This window comes from Fonsecaea monophora (genome assembly GCF_001642475.1).
Source record: "Fonsecaea monophora strain CBS 269.37 chromosome Unknown Scaff109, whole genome shotgun sequence".
Lineage (NCBI taxonomy): Eukaryota > Fungi > Ascomycota > Eurotiomycetes > Chaetothyriales > Herpotrichiellaceae > Fonsecaea > Fonsecaea monophora.
In genome coordinates this window covers 17,014-41,413 of record NW_019174040.1, presented here as the reverse complement: position 1 = coordinate 41,413, position 24,400 = coordinate 17,014, and the positions used below count along the sequence as shown (strand labels likewise).

The following is a 24,400-nucleotide window of genomic DNA, read 5'->3' as shown; positions in this document are numbered from 1 at the left end:
ATACTTTCTTCAGAGCTCGTAGAATTGGTAGATTTGCATAGTATGGCATCCCGTCTCCGGACGCAGTCAAGGTCGTTCACAGAAAAAGAGCGTTGATGGTATAATTCGATAGAAGGCTGTTTGCTCTTACTATCCGCTCGAGACATGGCAGGGTTCACCGAATTGAGCGACGTTCTGTGTTCAATGATAGGGTTGAGCTGTGGGGTTGGCCAATTACTATGTGATGTAGAATGCCTGCTGAGAGGGAGCCGAGACGCAAAGGGCAAGCTCAAAGATGCTGACAGGTCCAGCCCGCCAGCCGGGTCTATTGCTGGTATCCAGGATAGATTTTCACGCGACTGGACGGGGTCGGCATTATATATCGAATCGTCTGGGATCGACTCTTCCGAGGAAGGTAGTTCATGTCGCAATGATGGCACTGATTGTATCCTCCGAACTGCTTTCGGAACGGTGTCTTGCGGGCAATTCAAGGAGGGTGCCTCCAACATGACTTCGTTCTGAGATCCAACTCAATATCACAGCCGACACAGAGGACCGTCGATCGAGCTAGTCCCCATTGGCATGAGTACGGAGTATGGTGTATGTGCTGAAGTGTGGTTCTGGGATTGGCAGTGTGTGCAAAAGGAATGTGTACCATAAGCGATTGATGACTTTGGCTGTCTGAACCGATCGAGACGAAAGAGAGATAATTGTCTAAGTTGTGTCAGCGTCAATGCTCAAGCGCTTCGAGAATATTGGAAGGCGAGATGGTGAAGTAGGCAGCCGCGATCGACAGGGAGTTGCTCGAGAGAGAATTGAAGCAGCAGTCGCTGGGATAATAGAGCATCCATTACCATTTGTACTTTTCCTGAAGACCTATTGCTTGGGATACCGCAGATAGGGGTTGTCCAATTCCAAAATATCGCCGAATAAATGCATCACAGCCGTCTCTTCCCAATGCCCGTTCCTTCTAATGATACAAATTCCCCATGAACAGTGTGCGTAGTACAAGTGGAAGTCCCGAAGCCAACAGGAAATCGCCCAGGTTTTGTAGAGTGCTGGCCATCAATAGCTGCATGTGTTGGTCGTTGATAGATCATTACGGTCATGAGAAACATCAGCGAGAATCTGTCGCTTCCACCGGTGTTGAGGGCGCTTCCTTCTGAGAGTGCCGTTGCTGAAGATCTTTCTTGAGGCCCTTGATGATGCCTTCTAAGCGACGTCTTTCCTCTTGCTCGGCCTACAGACACTGTTAGCCTCTATCTTCATATGACACTCCACCGATCGGTCAGTCTTACCTTGAGGATCTTGAGATTCTCTGCTCGTGTTTCGCGCATCATCTTCTTGAATTCGTTCTTCAAGACCATTGTGGACGTCGTCTCCGTAGGCGACGAGACCTTGGCCCCCAGCCCTTTCACTTTCTCTTCATTGAGTTGTGACTCGAGTGCCTCACATTGCTGCTGCAACGCGTCGACTCTCTCCTCAAGCCTCTCCCGCTCTTTTTCGTCCTCAATGCTCTGTCTTGTCATGACTTCGTACTCTTCAATGGTCTCTTTCAGTTCCTTCTGCAGAGCGGCGACCTTGTTCTGCAGCTCGACGCTTTCCGTGTCCCTGGCCTCGTGCTCCCTCTTCAGGTTGTTCACATGACCTTCGAGCTCGTTGTTTCGCATATTCAAGTGGTCAAGTTCCTTCTGAATGGCGGGGTTCATTGACACATCGGCCGCTCGCTGAGCACGTGTCCCATAAGCACCATCTAACTCAGCCTTGACCACGGTCAACTCTGTCTGTGCTCGCACCACTTCGGATTCCAGGTCTTGCATCTCCGCACGGAGTTTCGAGAGCTCGGTCTCTACCTCAGCTTTAGCACTACTCAGCGCCTCCACTTGGGCCCGCAGGTCATTGACCACTTCGTCGTGCGCCGCCTGAGTCTGGGCGTGGCCCGCCGCTAGGCTTGCTAATTCCATGGACTTGGTTTCCAGGTCCCTTCGTGTCTGTTGTATTTCCGACTGCAGCTGGCTATGTTCCTCTTGCTTGACCTTCAGCTCAGCGAGGAACTTTTCCTCCAGCTCTTTACGGGCAGTGCGTTCGAGTTCAAGAGCTTTGCTCTCATCCGCACCTCGTTCGTGTTCCATGAGGACGCTCCGTTGCTTCGAAAGATCCAGTTCCTCCATGAGCAAGTTGATTTGGTCGCGGGAATGCTGCGCTTCTTGCTCGCTATTTGATTGAGTGCGCTTCGCTTCCTCCAGCTCGGCCACCAATTCGTGAATTTTGGCGTCACGCTGAGCATCGGACTTGCTGTTGAGTTCGCGCTGCTGTTGGATTTGGCGGGTCAAGATATCCTTCTGTTCGACAAGGGTTTCGATGCGCTTGTTTAGCCGTTCGATGACATTGGAAGAGAAGGCCAACTGCGACTGTAGGTCCTTGCCGCGGGGTTCATCTTGCAGTAACACAGGGCTATGGCCGACAGAGTTTGTTCTTGCTAGCATATCATGTAGTCGAAGATTGACGTCTTCGAGCTGCTCTTCGGTGTCAAAGATGGATTGCTGGACGGCAGCGTGGGATCGGGCTTGGGCAGCTTCCATGGCGTCCAATCCCTGAGACATATAGCCAAGATATGCTTGGATTTGCGCATCAACGCTTCCAGCCATGTGCTGGTCGGAGGGCTGAGGAGGCGGGTCAAAGTGTTCTTGCAAGCTCGCTTGGGTGATCATCAGATGTAGCCGTTGATTCAGCTCCTGTAGGCGGGTTACAAACCCGTCGACGGCTCGAGATCCAGGTCTGCCCTTGTTCATGGAATGAGGTACCTGTCCAAACTCTGTGACATAATCCGGGACCTGGTAGAGACTCCGTTCATCAAAATCGTCCCTGGCATCAAGCATGGAACTTCGTCCATTCGGTTGACTAGTCATGCTTTCCGGACTTCGGGGGAGTTCATTCCTGCGGATATTCTTCTTCAGACCCCTGTGTGTCATCTGTAGAATACCAGCCGTGTGTTGAAGGATGCGCCTGTCTATCTCTTGAAGTCTTTTCTCCAGATGGAATAACTCGCGCGAGAGATCCTCCACCTTTTTCGTGCTTGTGGCATATTCATCGTCTACACGATGCACTACCTCGTTTCCACTATGTCTGCTCCCCAGTAGGCTGCGCCGCGACTTTTTGGGTGATGCCGCATCCCCAGACTCACGAGTCGAATATAGACGATTCAGCGACTGGGCGGCATCTCGCAGTTTGCTCTCTAGCGCCAGCTTCCGTCTCGTAGCTTCAATCTTGCCTTTCAGGAAACTCCTTTCTTTCTTCAGCTGCTCCACCTCCTCAAACGACAGCACCTCAAAGTCTCGGCTGTCGCTTATTGCCGTCTCGGTCAGTAGATGCATCGCCACAGGGTCATTGATGTTTAGAAGTGTCGAGTTTCGTGGAGCGTTTTGGGGCGGCTGTTCAAGTCTCAGCACCTCTCGAAGTCCGCTTAACAAGCGACTTCACATACCTGCGTAAACCGGGCTGGGGGTGTCTCTTGTTCTTCAAAAGGACCCCGCAGTGCTCCCGACATGAAGCTGTGGCCCTGGGGCATCGCCGGCGAGTCCTCGACAGGACCCGCACCACTGTAGACCGAGCTGGGAACATAGCGGCTGCGGCCATCATTGACGCTGTCGACCGAGGGTTCCCTCATACCGTACTTAATGGCGGCCTGCATTGTCCCGTATTCGGCTGCGCCTCTTCGCAGCCTCCCTCCTCTCTGTAATTATCCAAATGCCTTCCAAACGGCCAATGCTAAGGAAGAGAAGTGGTCGATATTTCTGCGAGAGGCTGCTTATAGCTGAGCATGTTGTTGAGCTATATTAGGCTGGCAACGGATCATCGGTGCGGGAGCCGGAAGATGAGCAGGGAGGAGAACGGTGGGCAAGAGCTTGTAGCAGCTTTGAGGCAGGCGGCGGGTATGAAGGAACGTGGGAAAAAGGCTTCTGGCACAGCCGGGAGACTGTACCACGCGCTCAGAACTTTCGGTCCTTCTTCTCAGGGAGAGGCTGAAGTCAAGTCAGGGGAGCAGGGATGTCTGCGCTGGCCTGGCTGCATCGCTGGGCGTGCGCTGAAATGGGTTAAACAAGGCGCATAAAGTCCAAGCATTCGTCAGGGCCTTGAGTCTTTATTAGGTCTGGCGAGGCGGATAGCGACCCAGTCACTAAGGCAGGGTGCCCCGGTAGATGGACACCCAGTAAGGGTTCGAGTGCTTGAGAAGACCGCCTACGAGTAATAGAAGCCAATCGCCAGGGGGCTGGGCAGCGTTGGCTGGTATTGGGGGGGACCACTGGGCTGCCTGGAACCACTTGTACCAGGGCTATTAGGCCCACTTGTTTGTTGATCTCGGCGAGTGCTTTGGAATGTTTGCTTCGGGCTCTAGGGGCTCTAGGGGCTCCCCTTCCGTGCCAATGCGAGCACGTTAGGGTAAGAGATGGAGGCCGCCACAAGCAGCTAGTGAAGCCAATTATTATTGCAAACAACTACATTTAATTACGAGTAGTAGGTACAGTCTTCCAACGCAGCCACTTCATACTTGTAGAGGAAGCACGAATAGGGGTGTCTATACCTATATTTCCCAGTCCCTTGTCCCCGTCATGCTGCAAGAAGAGTGTTCTTCTCCTAGCCGTTCTGTTTGCTCGTAGTTGGTTACATTTCAAGCAAACACAATGTCTGAGATCTCTTCCCATCCCCTGTCCCGGAGCCTGCGGCCTGCAGCCTGCATTTGAAGCAGGGTTCAGGACATCTGCGCTGCATTAGGCACCCGGACCCCAACCTTGACAGGCCATTGTAGTGTTAGACATTGTTTTTGCAACAATAACCATCTCTAGCAGGACAAGAGACTCCACTTGCAAGACAATGGAAATGCAATCCGCACTCAAGATTGTACTCGGTATGGTACCGAGTACAGCGCTTGCAACCAGGTACATTCAGCCTCGTCAACTCAGCCTTGTTGAGATGTCGCATTCCTTATTCAAGTGCGGCCCGGCAAACACCCGACACGACCCCGGCGCTAGTCTTGTTATAGTAAAGGCCTTTCCAAATTGCACTGAGATGTCCGATCTGTGGTAAGCAACGGCCGTTACCCACCAGTGCCACCCGTCTTCCGTCCTGTCCTGATAACCAGTCACTGCATAGTCCACACCCGCAGACATGTGTCGTCGGCGCTCGAAACATGTCGAGACCTGAAGGCAGGGAGAGTTAATGAGTGCACACTCCTCACCTTCGACTCCCCACAACTGTTCTGTGGACAAAGTTCAGGGGGTTTTGGCCTTTGCTGTGAGGTTGGGCGCGTGACCTTTGGCCAGCGGCTATCTCATTGCGACATCTCCAATTCGCCAACATGGGCAAAGTCGAGCAGTCACACATTTCTCAGCGAGAGACAACCAGCGGCGAAAGCAGCTCATCGCCCGAGTCTCCAGGTCCATCACTCGACGACCGGGCTCGAGGCCTTCTCTCGTCGACCCGGACACTATCACGGATCTCGACAACCTCGACCGTCGAATATAAGGTGTATAAACGACGCTTCTTCGGCCTGGCGCAGTTAGTGCTGTTGAACATTGTGGTTTCGTGGGACTGGATCGCATTTGCGCCCGTTTCCAAAACCTCGGCGACGTACTTTGGCACGACCGAGACTAACATCAACTGGGTTTCGACGGCGTTTCTCTTCGCCTTCTGCGTAACCACCCCGCCTACCTTTTATGTTCTGCACAAGTACGGCACAAAGACTGCCGTCATCATTGCCGCCTCGCTGGTGCTGGTTGGTAACTGGGTCAAATATGGCGCGACCAGGGCAAACAACTTCGGCGGCGTCATGTTCGGTCAGTTGATCATTGGCTTTGCGCAGCCGTTCGTCCTTTCGTCGCCCACGACCTATTCAAACCTCTGGTTCAGCCCTGCAGGACGCACCACTGCGACGGCGTTGGCATCGTTGTCGAACCCCTTTGGCGCAGCGCTGGGCCAGCTCATCTCACCTTTCTGGGCAGATGAACCAAACGAGATCCCCAATATGATCTTGTACATCTCCATCATCTCCTCGGTGGCGAGCGTGCCGGCCTTTTTCATCCCATCGCGACCACCATCCCCACCATCGGCGGGATCGGTGGCGGACCACATGGACCGCACGTCGTTGCGCCATGATTTCCACGTTCTGTCCCACTCAACCGAGTTCTACCTCCTCTTCCTCCCCTTCATCTTTTACGTGGGCTTCTTCAACGCCTTTTCATCCCTGCTCAATCAAATCTTCGAGCCGTACGGCTTCAGCGAGACCAATGCCGGTATCGCCGGAGCCGTCTTGATCGTGGTCGGCCTCGTCTGCGCGGCCATTTCGAGCCCCATCATCGACAAGTATAAGTTCTACCTGGCCTACGTCAAGGTGGCCATCCCCGTGCTGGCGATCTGCTATATAGTGGTCATATGGGCGCCGCAATCCCGCTCGTTGGCGTACGTCTTTGTCATCTGCGCTATCCTTGGGGCGGCGAGTTTCGGCCTCGTCCCAGTAGCGTTGGAGTTCCTCGTCGAGATCCACTATCCTCTGGGACCCGAGTTGGGAAGCTCCCTCTGCTGGTGCGGCGGCCAGATTCTGGGCGGCATCTTCATCGTCGTCATGAACGCACTGAAGGCCGGCCCCGATGCCGATCCACCACAGAACATGAAACAGGCACTGATCTTTCAAGCTGTGCTGGCCGCGCTGGTGATGCCGGCACCTCTATGCCTCGGCTTATTTGGCCGACAGGCCCGTGTGAGAAGGAAGCGGTGGGAAGCTGATCGCGCCACCGCAGACGAGGTCGTGCAAGGCTACGTCGACAGAATTGAGGACGACGATGATGAGCAGAGATTGCGTGCGCAGGGGCAGGATCCCGGGTCTGCGTGAGAACACGTACACTGATATATGGCAAGCGAGGAAACCTTTGTGTGGGACATGCAAGTTATGTCGAAGTCTGCCCACGGGATATTTGGATATTTGAAGGTTTAAATGATTTGAAAGCAAATAATATCGAAGAGGAAGAACGACAATCTTCATAGCTGGACGGAAGTGATTGTATATTGGACACACATACTCAGTACAGGTACGAGCACGAATATATTATTAAGGAAAGGACATCGAGATGTCGATTATGGAAGGGGAGACGCAGCCACTTCCTTAAGAACGTTTCCCGGAGTCAAGTCGTCACTTGAGCGTACGCAGTGGGTAATCTTGGCGGACCTGGTCCTTGGGCTCTAGAGAGTGACCGATATCTATCTACTATATGCTCGGTACTCGTACCAAAACTCCAGAGTCGGCATGGCATGGCATGGCTGGCTGGGCCGCACTGTCAAGAAACGAAACTCCTTCCGAAAAGGGAAAGTGTTCAAGTTAGTTAGCAAGGAGACCACCGACCGCATCGATCGCAGATGACGGAGCGGATTGGTCAGTAGTGGGCCTGGGAACGGACGGCCCGAGAACAGAGGCAGTCGTTCAGCCAGCCATCATTTGCCTCGGACTAAAGAGCACCTCGTACCTCGTGCAGTACGGGGTACTTGCGAGAAGGCTAGAAATGCGGTTTGACTGGAGCAGGGCAAGTTGGCGACAGTGTAGAACAAGCTATACCAAGCCCAGCCCATGAGAGGAGCGTGGGAGCCAATGCGTGGTATCAACATCGCTTTTCCGTAACATGTCGAGAGCATGAAGGACAACATAGACGGGAACGAACAGGGCAATGCCGCCGGAACAGAGAAAAGGAGAACCGTTCCGTCTTTGATGCAATAAGGTATGTATATACAAGGCGCGATGACTATGTATGTGGAGCACAGATGGATGGATGCATTGGGCGACCCGAACACTTCACACCAAACCCTCTTAGAAGCTGCATCCATGTGAGCAGAGGAATCTGGATCTATCCCGTCTCTTTAGGGGCAGCTTAAGTTATTGGTCCACGTCAGGCCGTTCGTTTGGGGGAGTACATATGGCTTGTTGTGAGATCTTCTCTTTTGCTTGCAAGTCTCTTTGTTCAATGCAAACTTTTATCGATCTCGATGAGCTGTCGGTGTGAAGGTGATCTATTTCAGCTGCTTGAAGAGTTTGGGCGCGGCGCACTGTGTTGCGCAGTGTTGGAGGTGGAAAACTGTTTTTCGCAGTGGTCAGCTTTGGTGTCCTCTTGCCACGCCGCAGGTAGATACTCTGGTAGAGACGGCTGCTATACGTACACTCTTCAACGCAGTTTTCCTTGGGGCCCTTGTGGTCGGGATTCTCCTCCTGTTGAGTAACACGCTCAACGCACTCGTCAAAGTGGTGCTTGTAGCCCTGGCACTGAGCGGATCGGGCGCATTCTGCTTTTTGTTAGTCTTCTCCCAAGTCCTCGCACAGTCTACCGCAGGGCAATAACAGCTCTGCTCTGAACAATTGTGATGGTAAAGAGAAACATACCTTCTTCCAGTCTTGGCTTTGGATCTACAGGCTCCTCCTCCTCTTCCTCTTCCTCTTCTTCCTCCTCTTCTTCGCCCTCTTCCTCTCCGTCTTCACCTCCCTCCTCTTCGCCTTCTTGTTTATCCTCACCACCTTCTTCGTCGTTGCCCTCCTCGCTGCTGTCACTTGACTCTTCGTTGTCGTCGGCGGGAGCTTCGGCTTGGACCTCCTGAACAAACGAGACGGAGCTCAGAAGGTCGGAGAAGAAATCGGTGATCCCCATTGTGAAGTTTGGGGAGAAGGCTGAGGATGAGATAGAATGGGTCAAGTGACTACGTAGATGAAGTCCGAGATGGGCGCAACCACTCTAGAGACTCGAAAGGATCGTTGGTGTCTCGTTGAGTTGGACTTACAACGTTGTGTGGAAGGAGTTGTAAGTTCAAAGAGTTCGAGCTAGCTTGAGCTTCGGAGGAAGGAAAATTACAAGGCGCATGATTGGCCAGCGAGCTGTTGAGGCGCCAAGCCATTCGGTTCTCTGGACTCTTTCACGATCGAGTCCAAGGACAATACCACCGCGAAATAACATCTTTAATGTTAGAATGGCATATCATCGTCCTAAGGATAAGCTAATCAATGGAAATAAAATCTTAATAAGGCTGGCCTCGGATCTCTGAGAGAGGAACCTTCTTGCTTCTATGGAGAACGCCATGCACAACCGCAGAAAGGAGGCCTTTTGTCCGTGATGCCTCCATATTTTACTGTCAGCCACGAGTCTCTGACAATCTTCGGTCCAACTCAGCCTGAATGCTCTGCTGTTGTGTCTCTTCGTACCCTGGAGGCGCGTCGCTTGGTGTCTGCGATTCACCTTGAGGTGTTCCAGCTCGCCTCAATTCCGGAGCCGTGTGGGGACTCATCAAGATAGGGGAGTTCACGTCCTCGCTGGTAGCGCTGGATTGGCTCAGAGCTATGGGATCATGCCCAGACTCGTTATACGAAGGCAGCTGATCAAGATGGACGTTGTCCAGATTCACATTGCCCAAGTAGGCATCCTGCCGCGAGCCTGTCAAGTTATTCTCCCTCGCTGTGGACACTACTTGCTGAAGTCGCTCCTTGATCTGTTCAAAGGTGGAATGGAAATCGGGAGCTCCACCTTCTTTGAAAGTCAACTTGAGTTCAACGGCGGCTTGTGTTGCGGGAATGTTCCCGCCAGGAACCGGCTGTAAGAGGGCCTGCCAGGCATTCGGTCCGAACCAGGGCAGGGTAAGATGTGTGTCGTGCAAATTGAGAAGGGGCGCGGAGAATGATTGGAGCTCCGAGGTGGACTTCTCTGGCAGATACACGATCTGTGCATGGTGTCAGAAATGACTTTGTTGTTTATTCCCCTGTAATTCTTACTCTCTGATTGGTCAAATAAACGATGCCAGAGTTGCAGTGGATTGACACTGGATTGTTCCCTGGATATGTCGACGGGGTGGTGATGGCGAGACCAATTCTCGGCGATGACTTGTGGATGATCCTTTCTCCTGGCAACGGGACAAAGGCTCCTTTGCCATCGAGCATAACCCAACTGGATATGACATCATGAGCGTTGGGACACTGAGGGCGGGATTGCATGGGTAACATACTTGATGGACATGGTTGAAAGTGCGCAATTGAGCTGGGTCCTATGGCAAGGAGTGTCTCTCTCAAGGGGATTGTTCACCAGGTGAGTCTCAACGTTGTTCTCTGGCGGAGGACTTTTTTACCCGCTCTCGGTCCAACACGGAGCAACGGACGACCGGTATGGCCGGAGGAGATCAGGTTGCGCTCATCTTCGACAATGGAAGGCTGAGACAGTCATGTGCCAGCTATTGAAATAATGCAAGGGATCGGTTGACCGCGAAACTGGAGCGTGTGTAAAGAGCGGCAGGCAGCTTTCCCTGTGAAATGCGGGATGATGGCGAATGAATGTGCCAAGATGCGGTTGAACCATGGCGGGATGTGCAAACGAGGAAATTCTTTGATGCCGCCCTACTTCTCTTAAAGCAGCGTGGCTAGCGAGGTTTTGGATTTCTCCCTCGACGACTTGCTTCTGTCGGTGTCTCTCCAACAACTACTGTTCGCAGTATATATTGACATTTCACAGGATTAAGAGCCACAGTTCCGAACCATCTGGTAAATACCAAATCTATTTCCCTCGGGATCTGTCACGTTGATGTAGACGCCGTGGTCACCCTCCGCCGTCTTTGGCAGCACCGTCTTCCCGCCCAGTTCATGGATGCGCGCTTCGGTCTGGTTTGAATTCCTAGTCAGACGCTGTTGTCTCTCAACACACCCAGGCACTTCATTTTGGGAGACTCACCTTCTCCAGCGACTCGACCATGTGGTAGATCGTGACGCCCGATCCCAGCTCCTGCGTGTTGGGGCCACAACCATCGGGCATTTTGACAAGGCCGCCTCCAAGACCTGGAACCACCAGTGGGTGTTGTAAGCAAACAATCGAACAAGTCACCCCGTCTGTGGAGGAGGACCTTGAAAGGACTCACCTTCGGGGTCCTTGAATCGGAACATTGCGACCTCGTGTCCTGGGCCGGAAATATTTGGCTTCCAAGTCCAATTGGGGAAGACGTTACTGTAGAAGGTCTTTCAACGCCGATGTCAGCAAGATTTATAGAGAGGTCCGACGACGAAGAGGGAGAGGGATGGGAGAATGTCCTTCGTTGTGCCTCTCGTTGTCCTTTGTTTGACCTTCATACCTTGAGCTTCTCGATGTCGCGAGCAGGAATTTCAATCCAACATGGTGACCCTTCAGGAGGGGGGACCCACGCGGCAGCAGCAGCTTCAGAAGACATGGTATCAAGTTATTTCCTCGATGGCAGACAATGGATACCTCGTTGGAGTTGTATCTGTGTCGAGAGAAGAGCCGGAAAAAGAGGAAAATGAAGAGGATCTTTTCAGAGGCTTCTCTCGACTATTTTCTCTGTTTAAATACCTCTTTCTCACCACCTCCTCTACGACACCTCCCTTACGAGCAGACGCGAAAGGATCGGCGATTCTTTACCCCTTTGACTTTGAAGACCCTCGCTCTTCCTGCAAGTGCCCGAACAAAACCTGGCAATCGAGTCCTCGTATTCTGGACGCGTCCAATCCTCTTCGCCAATGTCACTAGTTCTATCGCCTTCGGCACGCGAAAGCACATGACATGATATCAGGAAATGAAAAACCCCGCCTTTCACCTCTTCCGTAGGCCGTTCATAGGAAATTCTGATTGGGCAACAAGACGACGTACTCGCTTATATCCCGCGTTGGTGCGTGGGCAGGGCTGGGCACCCCAGGCATGGTCGTTGTTGCCTAAAGTTTAATATGCCTAGAGCGAGGGCCAGAGGATAATTAGTATTGGCATTCAACAAACAAAGTAGTATCCCCTGTGCGAGTCAAGGGTAAGAAGGAGTAGGTAGAGATATGCTAGACCCATATGCTTTCTTGCTGGGCGGTGACCTTCGGTTATAGGTGGCACTCGTGGGAGAGAGGACTTGAGGTTTCTTGTTCCAAATATCGATGGGAAAAGTCTAGCGTTGAGTCCTTGATCTGGCCTGGCTTGACCAAACCGGACTAGCGACTCCTAGATAGACAGACACACAATCCATCTCTGTACCGTCGAGGCGTTTTCAACTCCACAGACGCTCGTGTCTTGATATACCTGGAACTCGTAGAGACCAGCGACTAGCAACAACGAGTTACAGGTATTTATTAGGACGTTATCAATCCTCTTTCCTCATATGAGGATGCAGGTCCGGAGCTTGTCAGTCCCTCATAGGTACTTTTGACAAGGTTCAGGAAATCAAGACAACAATGTTGTGTTTTGGATATTCGTACATTACTTCTGGACCGGTCCGACCATCGAGCCAATACATGATCTCTGCAAGTGGACTGGCGATACATATCATGAGGGTTCCAGAATACTTTGGGCAAACTGGTAGACGTGATAAAGACGTGATGATAATCCAGTGGTCTAAACACCTCCCTTCCTTTCCTCTTTTTTTTTACATCGTCGTACAGGGCACCTTTTATGGTACTATGCTCTTCGTCACGCGACACCCGACCCAAAGACCTCGGAGTGGATGCGCTCCTTGGGCACACCCAGCGCCTCCAGTTCCCGCTGCTGGAGCTGCATGAACGGGATTGGCCCGCAGAGATAGTACTGCGCGTCGGGGAGCAGGGCGAGCTCCTTGACCTTGTCGAACTCGATGCGCCCCTCAAAGTCATAGTCGCGGCCCTTTTTGTCCCCGTCCTCGACGTGTTCGTAAAAAACAGCCTTTTTCACCTGTGGGTTCTTCTCCACCACCCGTGCGAGGTAGTCCTTCATGGCGTGGACGTGGCCCGAGCGGACCGCGTGGATGAAGCTGACGGGCCGGGTGTTGTTCTGCCCGATCACGGTACCCAACATGGACAGCATGGGCGTGATGCCGACGCCGGCGCTGATCAAGACCACGGGCGTGTCGGCGTCGACGTCGAGGAAAAAGTCTCCCCTCGGCATGCTGACGTCGATCTGTGCGCCTTCGGGGATATCCTCGTGCAGCACGTTCGAGATCCTCCCGGCGGGGATTTGTCCCCTGGCAGACTCCTTCTTCACCGATATCCGAAAGTGCTTGCCGTCCGGGATGTCCGACAGGCTGTACTGTCGTGGCTGGTAGACGCCGAGTTCCGGGAGGAAGACCCTGACCGACACATACTGGCCCGACTGGAATCCGGGGAGGGGTCCCTTGTCTGCAGGTTCGAGGTAGAATGAGACGATCTCGTCGCTCTCGTGCACCTTCTTCGCCACGGTGAATGTGCGCCACCCGTTCCACCCCCCTGTAGTCTTCTCGGCCTGCTTGTAGAGGTCCCGCTCAAAATTGATGAAGATGTCTGCGAGCTGGGCATAGGCCGCTTTCCACGCGTCGAGTATGTCGTCAGTCACAGCCTCGCCGAGCACCTCTTTGATCGCAGCGAGCAACTCTTCGCCCACGATCGGGTATTGGTCTGGCTGGATGTCCAGGCTGGCGTGCTTGTGCCCGATTCTCGACACCGCCGTGGTCAGCGCGCCCAGGTTGTCAATATTGTTGGCATAGGCCCAAACAGCGTGCGCCAGAGCCGCCGGCTGAGCACCGGTCTCTTGGTGTGCCGTGTTGAATATGTTGCGCAGAGTGGGATGGTTGTTTAGTAGTCGTTTGTAGAAAAGGCTCGTGATAGTGACGCCATGTTCCTGGAGAACGGGTGCTGTTGATTTGACGATGGCCTTTTGCTGCTCGGTCAGAGCCTCGGCTTGTCGCTTCGACGAGGTGTTGAAATGTTTCCGGTCGATACTGGGGGTTGTTGCTATAACCCTCGACACTCTGATGGGGGTGGATCTCTGTAAGAGGCGGGTTGGATTGCAGCCCGTCAATGCTCGACTTCCGACCACCTTGCTCGCCATTGTCCTTGTGAGATGATGTGTAATTGGAGTTCCTGTTGAATGTGAGAAGACATACGCAAGAGCCAGTTATATATTCACCACCGCGACAACCCAGTGGAACCTGTTATGTAAGTCGAATAGCCGCAGAAGTTCTTTAGCTCTGCCCCCCGTGTCACGTACTTGGATCGGCATTCGCCTACATAAGCCGGCGTGTTCATGTACTTGCAGATCCAGGGGGGAAGAAGCTTTTCCAGTGTTGCGCCTCAGGTGATACCAAGATTTCATAGGGAAGCAACCTCATCAGGGCAGTGAATCCGGATAGCGGGATATTGTCGTGGGCGAAAACAAGCATTTCCCCGGCATACAAGTATGTGTGAGTGAGTACGAGGTATTGGGGCTTACCATACACTCACGTAGTTCATTACCTACCCATGAGCCTCAACAGTCGAGGCGAGTATGCCTCAATAACCCGGCAGTGTTCAAGTGGTGTGACAAGGCAAATCAAAGATCCAGAACAGCAAAGACAAACTGGGCAAATCCTCCACGATGACGACGTCAAAGAACGTTTTTGTCCCTTGGGGTGAATGATGCCCAGAAACCCGGAAGACCACAAAATTCTTAACCATGTGGGACTTTCCCCCAGCAATCCCAGCGAAGCGAGGCCAGGCGACGAATGGGACACACGGGCTTAATAATTGGCCAAAAGCTAAGGGGAAAAGGGTCCGTTCCGAGGAGATGGTAAACACACAAGTCCTTGTAAATATCGCGGACAGCCGGTTTCACCCAGATTTGCTTTCCACCTGTATTTACGGGTATGCGGAGGGGGGAAACGTGGCATCCCAGAGCGGAAAACTGGTGAAACTTGAGCTATTATTTTACGTGTGTAAATGCGATCGATTTCCGCGGCGGTAAGGCGTTGATGGTCCTTTGGCGCGCGGATCCGGATCCCCTTGTACCTACCTATAAAGTACAAGTACCTCGTCAATTAAATCCTACGAGTCCCCGAGTGTACAAGCACAGGGGCTCATAAGGCTCCCGGCAGCATCCCGAGCTGTTCTGGCCGCTGCGGGCGGCTTTGGATCTCCCGTCCCACCCCTGCCTGGGCAGCCTTGCATCCGTTAGCGGAGAGACATCAAATATCAGACGTATGCGGGTATTTTCAAAAATAGGCGTAGGTGATTGTCTCTAACGCCTGGTATCCGTTCACAGAGATACAAATATGCCGTCTTCATTTCTCTTTACGGCTTCCTCCTCGGCCTTTTTGATACACAACATTGGCCATCGACCTTTGCACGCCCAATCTGGCACAGGATGTAGCACAGGATGGAGAATATCGATGCTATGAACGAGGAAATAACCATAGTCCACAGCACACCCTGTCTCAGTATTGTGTTTTCCACTCCTTCCATCCCCTCACATCGAATGCACGCTGCTGTTCTTGGTCCATCGTCGGAACGTCTTCCCGTAAAAGTAGAAGATAATAGCACACAGGCAGAACAGGAGGATCAACGACGCATTGGTCATGATTGGCGGGATGTAACCGTCGTCGACGATCCAGTTCTAACTTCAAGTTAGTGCATCGCTAGAAATACCCGAGCGGAGTGAAGCTTACCGTGATGAACTTGCTGAAACCGTATCCCCAGACATTCTTGTTGACCGTGATGGCCACAAACAAACTGCCGGCAACGGGCTTGTAGCTGTCGACGGCATAGGTCGAGGCGATGCCGGGAATAGCGGCGACCTGGATACCAGCGCAAGTGTATCCGATAATGACAATGGCTTGCCACGGCCATTTGTTCTCATACCCGACGCTGACAATGATGTTGCCAAAGTACATGATAATGACGTACGGAATCAACGCAAGCAGGCGCATCTCAGGCTCACGGACGCCTTTGTTCCGTGCTGTCGCTCGAGCAGCCACAAAGTCGGAAAATGGTCCTGCTGTAAACAGGCCAATCATGGCGCCCACCAGGATGGCGAAGTTGGTGAATCCGATTTGCTCGGTGGTAAAGTTGTAGGGCGGCGCCGCGAAGGCTTGAGTCTGAGTCAAATTGAGGGTCAAGAACGAAGAACAGCTCCAGCTGACAATAAATGCAGCCAACTCGACAATGGGGAAGGCGAACAGCTTCCACGGGATCCAGAGATCGAGGATGATGGCCCTGAGCGGATCTGGATTGGGAGTGTAAAGACCCCATTGGGCTTTGTTTGGCTTGCCACGGCCGAGCCAAGGGTCGCGCTCAGCGGTTTCGACCGGACCAAGTTCGTTGTTCCCGGGTGCCTGTTCAAGCACAGCGTCTGAATGCTTCGGATCAGCGCCCTCGACACCCTCGGACTTTTCTTCTTGTGTTGCAATGGCATGCTTGACCACCTCCTTTGGATGTTGTCGGTGCCACTTCGTCTCGGGGAACATAAAGACCACCATTACCAGGGAGAGGGCCAGCAAGGCAGTGTAGAACCACCAGAAGCTTCTCCACCCGACGTTTTCAGCCATTGCACCAGCAATGATGGGCGCAACCATGAGTGATCCCATGTAGACGACCCAGTAGAGCGTATTCCACTTGCCACGATCGTGGAGGAAGAAAATATCCGCAATGACCGCTGGCTGGATGGTTTCAGCCGGACCAGCACCAATGCCGTTAAGACTGGCCACTGTGTCAGCATGCTTTCGTGTACTGGGCAGAAGATGATTACGCACACACAAGCCCCCATAAAAGAGCCATAAGTCTGAGCTCTCGCACGCCAGATGGATGAGCCCAGGCAGATTAGCTGGGAGAAAATGTAAACCGGGCGACGGCCGAACGTCGAGCTGAGAGGAACCCTAAGTCGCGGTTAAGTAAGTACGTGGTGTCTTCCCCCGTCAAAAAGTCAGGAGAGCATACCAGATGAAGTTGCTGAAGCCAAGCACAAGGATAGCAACGCCAGTAAACTGCACTGCGTCTGCCAGAGAGCAGTTGAATGCCTCGATGTAGTCGCCAAACATGGGTGCGAGAGATAGTGGACCAAAGCCCTGCGTGAAGCTGACCATGCTCGAGGCGACAATCGCCGACAGCTTCCAGTATGTCGACCAGTTAAGGGGATCATGGGGATCCTCTGATGGTTGTGGAACCAAGACACGATGGCTCCTGCCGGTGCTCTTGACGAAATGATGCGATCCAACATCCGCCATCAGCTCCGTGCCAGGGAGAATCTCGACGTTGAGCTCTCGCTCAATGGCGGAGAGCTCCTGTTGCACCCCGGGTCAGTTCATCATTGAGAGCGGCGTCTTCTAAGGGTAGAAGTACATACCTGTTCATCATAGTTCATCTCCATGGTGTAGAGTAAGTTATCGAGGCCGGTTGTGAGTAGGAAAGTTTAGTTAGGGCTTAAGGGGAGAAGTTAACGAAGGAATGGGGCTAATATAAATACACACGTCAACATGATGCTCGGATCGGGGAGCGCGTGGCGTGAAGGGCTGTGCTCCCACCTGGATCGAACCCATGGAAGCGACCCTGGAAGTGACCCTGGAAGCAATTCCGACCTGTGGGCAGGGCCTGGAGATAGGATTTGACGCGGGGGATCCCCGTTGGGTGGTGGAGAAGCAACCGTCATTGGCGAGGCTGGCATTTCTCCTGAAGCCTCATGGGCCTTTTGCGGAGAGTTCAAGGTGCAGTGGGTGGACATTTGGCGGGGGGCTTTAGCCGGGGGAGGCTGTACGATTACCGGCAAGTGGTCTCGGCAGTTCCATTTAGAGCTTTCATTGGGCACTAAAATGCAGTCCTGCTGCACTAGCCCCGGGAAGAAAGAGAGACGATCACGGGAATGAGTTTGTCACCTTTGCCGCCCCTTGTCCGCCTTGGGCAACACACAACTGCGGAACCTTTCGTCTACCAATATGCGTCTGCTTACATAAATCAAATTGTATCAATAATGCGCCAGCAAGGTATCGGCTTGATATTGCAAACTCATCTACCGCTTGAGCAGTCTCACCTCGTCGGATGAAACACCGCTGCAGGCCACGTTGGCATCGATAACGCGGCCCCTAACGCAGGGTTCTTGGCACCATATTGGTAATAGCAGTTGTCAAACTCCAAAACGCGGAAATAGTCGTGCTCAATGGAGAGCCAAGAACTGACTCATCGGGTATACTGCTATTTCCGCATAGAAAACTGAAGGCATGCTCGTTGCGGCGTAATGGTGGTCAACGCCAAGAGCCTGGAGGTCCTCAGAGATTGGGCATGATGCAGCGATCGAGTGCAGTGTTGACAATTCGACTACGCGGCCAACGAGACCTGGAGCCTGGGGACGGTCCGACTCGTCTTAGACTTATACTCGTCACTCAGGAGGACAGCACAAGACAGACACAGCCTCCATGGTTACAAGACGATTGTCTGCGCTGTACCCACAGGCACTATCACCTCAAGCTGCCTGGATCTCTTCTTCTGATCCATCCTCCCACTGTGTGGTAAGTCGGCTCGAAACCCATCAGGAACATGTGCATCTGCCCTACGGAAGAGTGAGTGCTCAGCTACGGGTAGCGACAAGATCTTGATACCATTGTTACAGTGAGTACAAACGATTCGTCAACAACGATGCAATCGGCTTATTGTAAGATTCAGCATCTCAATTCTTGGCACTTTTAGTGGTGATTTAGCTATACTAGTCAGGATTGGCGGCCAATGAGGTGAGAACCAGAACTATAGCCTATTCTAGTAATGAAATAGTGGCTAAAATGGGTCATCACCTATACCTATCTAGGATATAGGAACGGAATAACATGGCCCCCGATATCTCGTTACTCAGATTCGACTCCCAGGGTCAGAGTCGCAAGGAGTCGAATCCTTCCAATGCTGTGCTCGGGGAGAACGAGTATTGGTTTATGCCTTGAAGTCATGTTCTGCCTCTGCGGCCACGGGTATTCCCTTCTCTTGACCGACCGAAGCTGTACGTCCCACGAGATCATTAGGGTGTTCAGCCCCGGTGATTCCAAGTCGCTCGTTGATGCGTTGCATCCGTTCTCGATCAGCCTGGGCGACACTATCGATGGAGCCGCCGAAGAACACATCGAGCTCCTCGAGGGTCTTGTTCTTGGTTTCTGTCCAGTACTTATCAGCGATGAGTCCTTTATCAGCATGCAACTAGAACCTCTCTCACCTGGGCAAAGAAACCAGACAAAGATACCGCCTGCGCCAGAGAAGAAGGCAAAAAAGATGTAAGTGCCAAACTTCATCGAGTTGATCATGTCGCGGGTCGTCAGGCCGATGATGAAGTTGAACATCCAGTTCGTCGACGCCACGATCGAGACACCTCGCGACCGCATGCTGTTGGGGAACAGCTCCTGAGTGAGCACCCACGCGACCGGACCCCATGAATAGGCAAAGTTGACGGCAAAAAGCCAGATGAAGGCGATGGAGACCCATCCGGGGGTTTTGGCCAGACCTTGTTTCAGAGCCCACTTGTCCTCATACACGCCATCCACCGATGCCACGATGATGTGGCAGATGCACATACCAATAGCCCCGACGATCAAGAATGTCTTCCGGCCAAAGTTATCGAGGAAAAACACGGATGGCAGCGTGAAGATAATTTGCAGGATCCCGGTTACACCGGTGGCCAGCAGGTTGGTGGTGACTGAGCTGAAACCGAAGCTTGCGAAGATCTGTGGGGCATAGTACCTGGCACAAATTAGACAGACGCTCAAGGACTCTATGGGATCTACTCACAAGACGGCATTGATACCTGTGAACTGTTGGAATCTGACGCTAAGAGTTAGTATAGGTGCAGAAACCCGAGCGAGAGGAGGGACGTACATCATAATCCAACATCCAATGCTCAACCGCTTGAACATATTTGGTGCGAATAGTGCTTTCCACGGAGCTAGTACGCCACCGCTTCCCTTCAGTTCAGCCTCGGTCTCTTCATCGAACAGAACGGTCGCCTTGATCTCGAGGAATTCGGCCACTAGGAGAGGGTCGGAGGGATCAAGCCTTCTCAACCGGGACAGGGCGGCCACGCAGTCATCTTCGCGATGCTTCATCATCAGCCAGCGTGGGGAAAACGGCAGGAAGAACATTCCAAAGAAGAGGATCCAGGCCGGGATCAGCTGAAGAGCCAACGGTACCCGCCACGAAACCGTCTTCTCTCCCAGACAAGTGTGGCCATGAGCAACGTAAGGTAGGAATGTGTTGGAGGACGAATAGGGGTTCGCAACTCCTTCAGGGTCACAGTGAGTGCCACCGACAAAGTGCATGCCATAGTCGAGCCAGAAACTGATGCATGTTCCGATGGTGATAGATAGTTGTTGGAGTGAAACAAGGGACCCTCTCAATTCAGGAGGTGCTATCTCAGCTTGATAGAGTGGAATCAGCATCGAGAAAGATCCTATACCCAGACCGCCTATTACTCTCCCGGCGAAGAGCATAGCTGGATTCTGTGCGCCAACCTGGAATCCCGTGCCGAGAGTGAAGATGATGACGGCGACCATCATGCTGTACTTTCGAGAGATCCGGTCAGACAGGTAGCCACTGACCAACGCTCCAGCCCACGCGCCGAGTTCCAAGGCAGAGACGAGCCAGCCTTGGATGGTCGAGCCGGTCAAGGAAGGGAAGTGAGCCTGGAAATTCTCCATGACCAGAATTGGGCCCATGACACCTTGATCGTACCCGTACATCATGCAGCCGAGCGAAGCAAAGGCACAGGTCATGAAGACATAGGGATTCTTGAGCATGCCCACGATTCCATGAGGTTTGTTCGCATTGTTGCGGCCGACGATGGACTGGCTGACTTTGGCTTCATTTGCTCTGGCGCCGGCGAGGCTGCCGAAGCGAGGCATCGTGAGAGAGGAGCTTTTCAGGATTTGGACGATGAGCTTTGCGAAGAGCTTGAGAGCTGCCCAGCTGCGGATTGCTGGTCAAGAACAGTGAATAGAAAGACGAAGCGCCTTGCTCGGACCACTGCAATGGTCTTGCACTCCCCTGGGGTAGGAAGCAAGCTTTATCGATCTTCAAAGGACGAACAACCGAAGTAATGCAATAGCAAGGAAGGACTCCATGCAACCGCAATTCAACAGGCGTCCCCAGACCCCACAGATTCGGACCAGCTTTCCTCCTGATCATACCCTGAATCGCAACCACACCGAACTAGGAGGAATCTGGGGACTCCGAGACGCCTTTTGTGGTGCGGCTCTTTGCCATTCGCATCGAAAGAAGCATGTCAATTTGCCCATGTGCCCGGGAATCCGCGAGATCAATACCCTTCTGGGTCAGGGAATGGGTTGCTGTCTGGGGCTTGAAAGCGACATAATAGTCATGATTGGCGAGTGCATGACTCTTTCGACAGCAAGAAGCCGTGCAGAGTAGCATCCACGCGACAACGCGCGGCCCTGAACCTAGCCTTGTCGAAATCCTGCATCGAAACCCGGCTATACGGCAGACTGGGATGTGAGGATCGCGGTCCATGGTGGCCAATCACTCCAGGAAATCAGCTCTGAACAGCGAATAACTTGTGCGGACCGTTTGATTGAAAAGTCCATTGCACCTCCCTCCATGGAGTAAAGCTGGAAAACGTCAGTAAGTGTCTTTCACCTGGTTCGAATGGATGTCTGGAGCTGGCGTGGAGACTGCAACCTTGTGCATCATGGGGAGGGGGTAGCCACCTACTTCGCTAACAGCAGATCGAAAGCATTAACTATACAATTATGCAGACATATGCACAAGTCTCCTGAAGACCCCCGACACAGCCAGCTCTGCCACATGTCGTGATCCAACATTGAGGTTCTGTTTAGGTTGCTACCAAGCCAAGATAGCACCAGGAGTGCGATATTATCATTTCCCCCGCATACCCAGAGCCATGGGTTCTCCAGGCCATGAATACGAGGCCAAGAAGTCTTGGTTTGAGGAGATGCACACAGACGAGATCTCGGAACGTTTCCTGACAAACGGCACGTTCGGAATTGCGGCACAGGGGTGGAGATTAGCAGGCGGCAGCACAATTCAAGGGCAAGGATAATCTGGCAATAACCAGTAGGGCACATCCCCTCCGCCAGACCGGTGCTACCTTGGAGATCTATCCTTTCCTCTTTGAATATCCGGGGCCATCTACTGGCTTGCAAATGAAGTAGAAACGAAGCAGCACACAACATCTAGGTGGGTATCGTCCTAGTCTCTGACTCCCTTCTCCCTGTCTCTAAATGTGGAAAAGTAAATGTACCTATGGATTATGTTACGTTGATGAGGTAGTGACTACAAGGTTGTTACTAAGTCTCTTCCCCCCCCCTTTTCGTCCCTCAGGCAGACTCCACGAAAGGCTTCGGTGGGCTGTTTAGCGCCTTTCTACACTGCAACTTCAACTAACCTCGTACTCGTACTTGGGAGCAGACAAGGCCTTCTAGGCCTTCTCGGGTGGTCTGCTACCCTATCCACCAGTTCCCACTCGGTTCGGGGCCGAGGCAAACCTGCATGGGAGCTGACCGGGATAATTGACTTTTGTCCCCGTCCGAATCGTTCCGCTACTCATCTGTCGCAACGTGGGTTTCAGGCCTAGATCTCACCCATGTTTTATCCAGACTATCAGCCTATAGTGCACCCCATGGGGCAATTTCAATCCAGCGATATGGCCGTGCTTGACGTCGACAGGACATTTACAAAGGGTTCGAATCTAGAGTAGGTTTGTGGCTGGCTGGCTGGCTGCTCGGTGCACGCCAACGTCGACCGAACGAGCCCCCCCCCCCCCCCCCCCGAGGATGGAAGGTTACAAGGAGATAACGTCCGCAATCGAGGGCCGACTCTTCCTCTCGACTCAAAAAGCGCACGAAGCGCAGGAGGGCAACGAGGCGTATTTCCAGACACGCCCCGTGTCCTTACCAACGGCGGATTCTTGGTTGTCGCCGCTTGCCAACCCGATCAATTTCTCGGCCAAGGGCAAGACCGACGACACCAAGACCGTGCGGAAGGGAGTTGGTGGTACCAGGGAGAGCTCTCGACGTCCTCCGTACCTAAAGACATCGAGTCAAAATCTGTCCAAGCATTCCGACCAGAGTCTGGAACCCGTCGAGATCACCCGGAACGATGCATTCAGCGTGGCCTTCGATCTTGCAGAGCCGGTATTGTTTTTGGAAGGATTTGACTTCCCACACAATCTGGAACACACATCCGCGGTTCTGAGAGGGGTGATGCGGTTGAGGGTCGTGCAGGAGACGACACTGGGTAAACTCTCGCTCGACTTCCAGGGAGTCAGCCGGACCATCTGGCCGGAGTCGTGGAGAGTAAGACGATTAAAAAAGGTATTGGACGAAAGCGTCGTCGACCACATGTGGGACTTTCTCGACAAGGAGAGAGATCCCGCAAAGGCGGCACGGGTATTCAGTCCCGGCGTGTACAACTACAACTTCGAGCTTCCGCTGGCATCCTCGTTCCCGGAGACCATTGACCTGCCCATGGGCAAGGTGTTTTACCACCTCACGGCCACTGCGGTAGAGTCTGGCCGCCCATCAATCTCGGCGACATTCAAGCAGCCCGTCACGCTGGTGCGCATCCCGTGTGTATGTTCACTTGAAATGATCGAACCTTACCAAGTCCACGGCCTCCTCCACGGCCTCGGATATGGCTTCTCCCTCGCGGCCAAATCCTGTCCCGTGGGCGGACAACTACCCATGAAGATGAAGATCTCGACCCAGCCAGACCGTTTCTGGCAGCAAATCACCGTAGCCATGGTCGAGGAAGTGCAGTATCAGACGCGCACGGGGATGGCGCACCGAGAACAGTCGCGGTCCAAGGCAGTCCTGTACACGAAGCGGGTCAAGCGGGATCCTCTGCACCAGCGCGCATTCCGCCGCATCAGCGCCGTGGGTGAGAATATGGCGGTTTCTCACGCCAACGGCACGGTCATTGAGAAAGACACCCCGCGGCGAAGTCGATCCATGTCGGTCCACGAAGACAGCGAGGGCAATTTCCTCTATGAGACGGCCATGCTGCAAATGCCGTCATGCTCGCGCATCCATGCGGACACGGCGTACAGGTGTCTCTACGTCCGTCATTCTCTGCTGGTAAGCAGATACCCCCTTCCACTTCTTTATTCCTCGAGTATCGACTAATGCCTCCTCTACAGATCACCATCTCAGCCTTTGTAGAGGTGAGCGAGAGCAGTCGCAAACACTTTGAGATCCGGGTTCGAATGCCCATCCAGATTCTAACCTGCAGGTGGCTCGACGGGAGCGCCACGCTGCCCAAGTACTCGGAAGATCCCGAGGAGCTCTCGCTCGAAGGGTCGCCGAGTCTGTGTCGCTGTCACAGCGGGTCGCCGGGGCCGGGCGTGGGGAGAAGGAGTAACCTTGACGAGAGGACAGCGGCTGATCGAGAGGAGTAGACTATGAATAGAGATACATAAAGTTCTTTTTCAGTGCGGCTGCCAAAATGAGACGGTCTGGGATTTTATGGGTATATGTGTATGTGTGTATGTGTGTTTGATGTATATAAGATGTACTTTGTATCCGAACAACGATTTTCTGTTGCGCACGAATATCATAGAGTATTCCAAGCATGGACGGTCTCAACGTTCATGGCCGTGGCTGTAGAAAGCCAGGGAAGAAGGACTCGAGTGAAATCAACATATAGAACATTTGCTTTCTCGACGCATTC

General features: G+C 53.0%; 9 protein-coding genes across 9 annotated transcripts; 2 read left to right on the top strand and 7 right to left on the bottom strand.

Moving 5' to 3' along the window:
* Positions 1-1,096: 1,096 nt before the first annotated feature.
* On the bottom strand, positions 1,097-3,670 carry AYO21_10060 (hypothetical protein; the record flags this gene model as incomplete). Its single annotated transcript, XM_022659984.1, has 3 exons — positions 1,097-1,219; positions 1,278-3,410; positions 3,464-3,670. The coding sequence occupies 3 exons, from the start codon at positions 3,668-3,670 to the stop codon at positions 1,097-1,099; spliced, it is 2,463 nt and encodes an 820-aa protein (XP_022507695.1).
* Positions 3,671-5,335: 1,665 nt separating this feature from the next.
* AYO21_10059 (hypothetical protein) lies at positions 5,336-6,865 on the top strand (the record flags this gene model as incomplete). The annotated part of the gene is made up of 1 exon (XM_022659983.1): positions 5,336-6,865. The coding sequence occupies one exon, from the start codon at positions 5,336-5,338 to the stop codon at positions 6,863-6,865; it is 1,530 nt and encodes a 509-aa protein (XP_022507694.1).
* Positions 6,866-8,031: 1,166 nt separating this feature from the next.
* On the bottom strand, positions 8,032-8,660 carry AYO21_10058 (hypothetical protein; the record flags this gene model as incomplete). Its single annotated transcript, XM_022659982.1, has 3 exons — positions 8,032-8,096; positions 8,179-8,301; positions 8,399-8,660. 3 exons carry the CDS (start codon positions 8,658-8,660, stop codon positions 8,032-8,034), a joined length of 450 nt encoding a protein of 149 aa, XP_022507693.1.
* Positions 8,661-9,138: 478 nt separating this feature from the next.
* On the bottom strand, positions 9,139-10,013 carry AYO21_10057 (hypothetical protein; the record flags this gene model as incomplete). Its single annotated transcript, XM_022659981.1, has 3 exons — positions 9,139-9,720; positions 9,773-9,944; positions 10,003-10,013. 3 exons carry the CDS (start codon positions 10,011-10,013, stop codon positions 9,139-9,141), a joined length of 765 nt encoding a protein of 254 aa, XP_022507692.1.
* A 491-nt stretch (positions 10,014-10,504) lies between these two features.
* On the bottom strand, positions 10,505-11,208 carry AYO21_10056 (hypothetical protein; the record flags this gene model as incomplete). The annotated part of the gene is made up of 4 exons (XM_022659980.1): positions 10,505-10,648; positions 10,719-10,822; positions 10,903-10,999; positions 11,113-11,208. The coding sequence occupies 4 exons, from the start codon at positions 11,206-11,208 to the stop codon at positions 10,505-10,507; spliced, it is 441 nt and encodes a 146-aa protein (XP_022507691.1).
* A 1,235-nt stretch (positions 11,209-12,443) lies between these two features.
* On the bottom strand, positions 12,444-13,811 carry AYO21_10055 (hypothetical protein; the record flags this gene model as incomplete). Its single annotated transcript, XM_022659979.1, has 1 exon — positions 12,444-13,811. One exon carries the CDS (start codon positions 13,809-13,811, stop codon positions 12,444-12,446), a length of 1,368 nt encoding a protein of 455 aa, XP_022507690.1.
* A 1,392-nt stretch (positions 13,812-15,203) lies between these two features.
* On the bottom strand, positions 15,204-17,099 carry AYO21_10054 (hypothetical protein; the record flags this gene model as incomplete). The annotated part of the gene is made up of 5 exons (XM_022659978.1): positions 15,204-15,350; positions 15,403-16,432; positions 16,486-16,608; positions 16,670-17,013; positions 17,076-17,099. 5 exons carry the CDS (start codon positions 17,097-17,099, stop codon positions 15,204-15,206), a joined length of 1,668 nt encoding a protein of 555 aa, XP_022507689.1.
* Positions 17,100-18,643: 1,544 nt separating this feature from the next.
* AYO21_10053 (hypothetical protein) lies at positions 18,644-20,598 on the bottom strand (the record flags this gene model as incomplete). Its single annotated transcript, XM_022659977.1, has 4 exons — positions 18,644-18,861; positions 18,921-19,441; positions 19,490-19,528; positions 19,577-20,598. The coding sequence occupies 4 exons, from the start codon at positions 20,596-20,598 to the stop codon at positions 18,644-18,646; spliced, it is 1,800 nt and encodes a 599-aa protein (XP_022507688.1).
* Positions 20,599-22,506: 1,908 nt separating this feature from the next.
* Positions 22,507-24,128, top strand: AYO21_10052 (hypothetical protein; the record flags this gene model as incomplete). Its single annotated transcript, XM_022659976.1, has 2 exons — positions 22,507-23,808; positions 23,871-24,128. 2 exons carry the CDS (start codon positions 22,507-22,509, stop codon positions 24,126-24,128), a joined length of 1,560 nt encoding a protein of 519 aa, XP_022507687.1.
* Between the last annotated feature and the right edge of the window lie 272 nt (positions 24,129-24,400).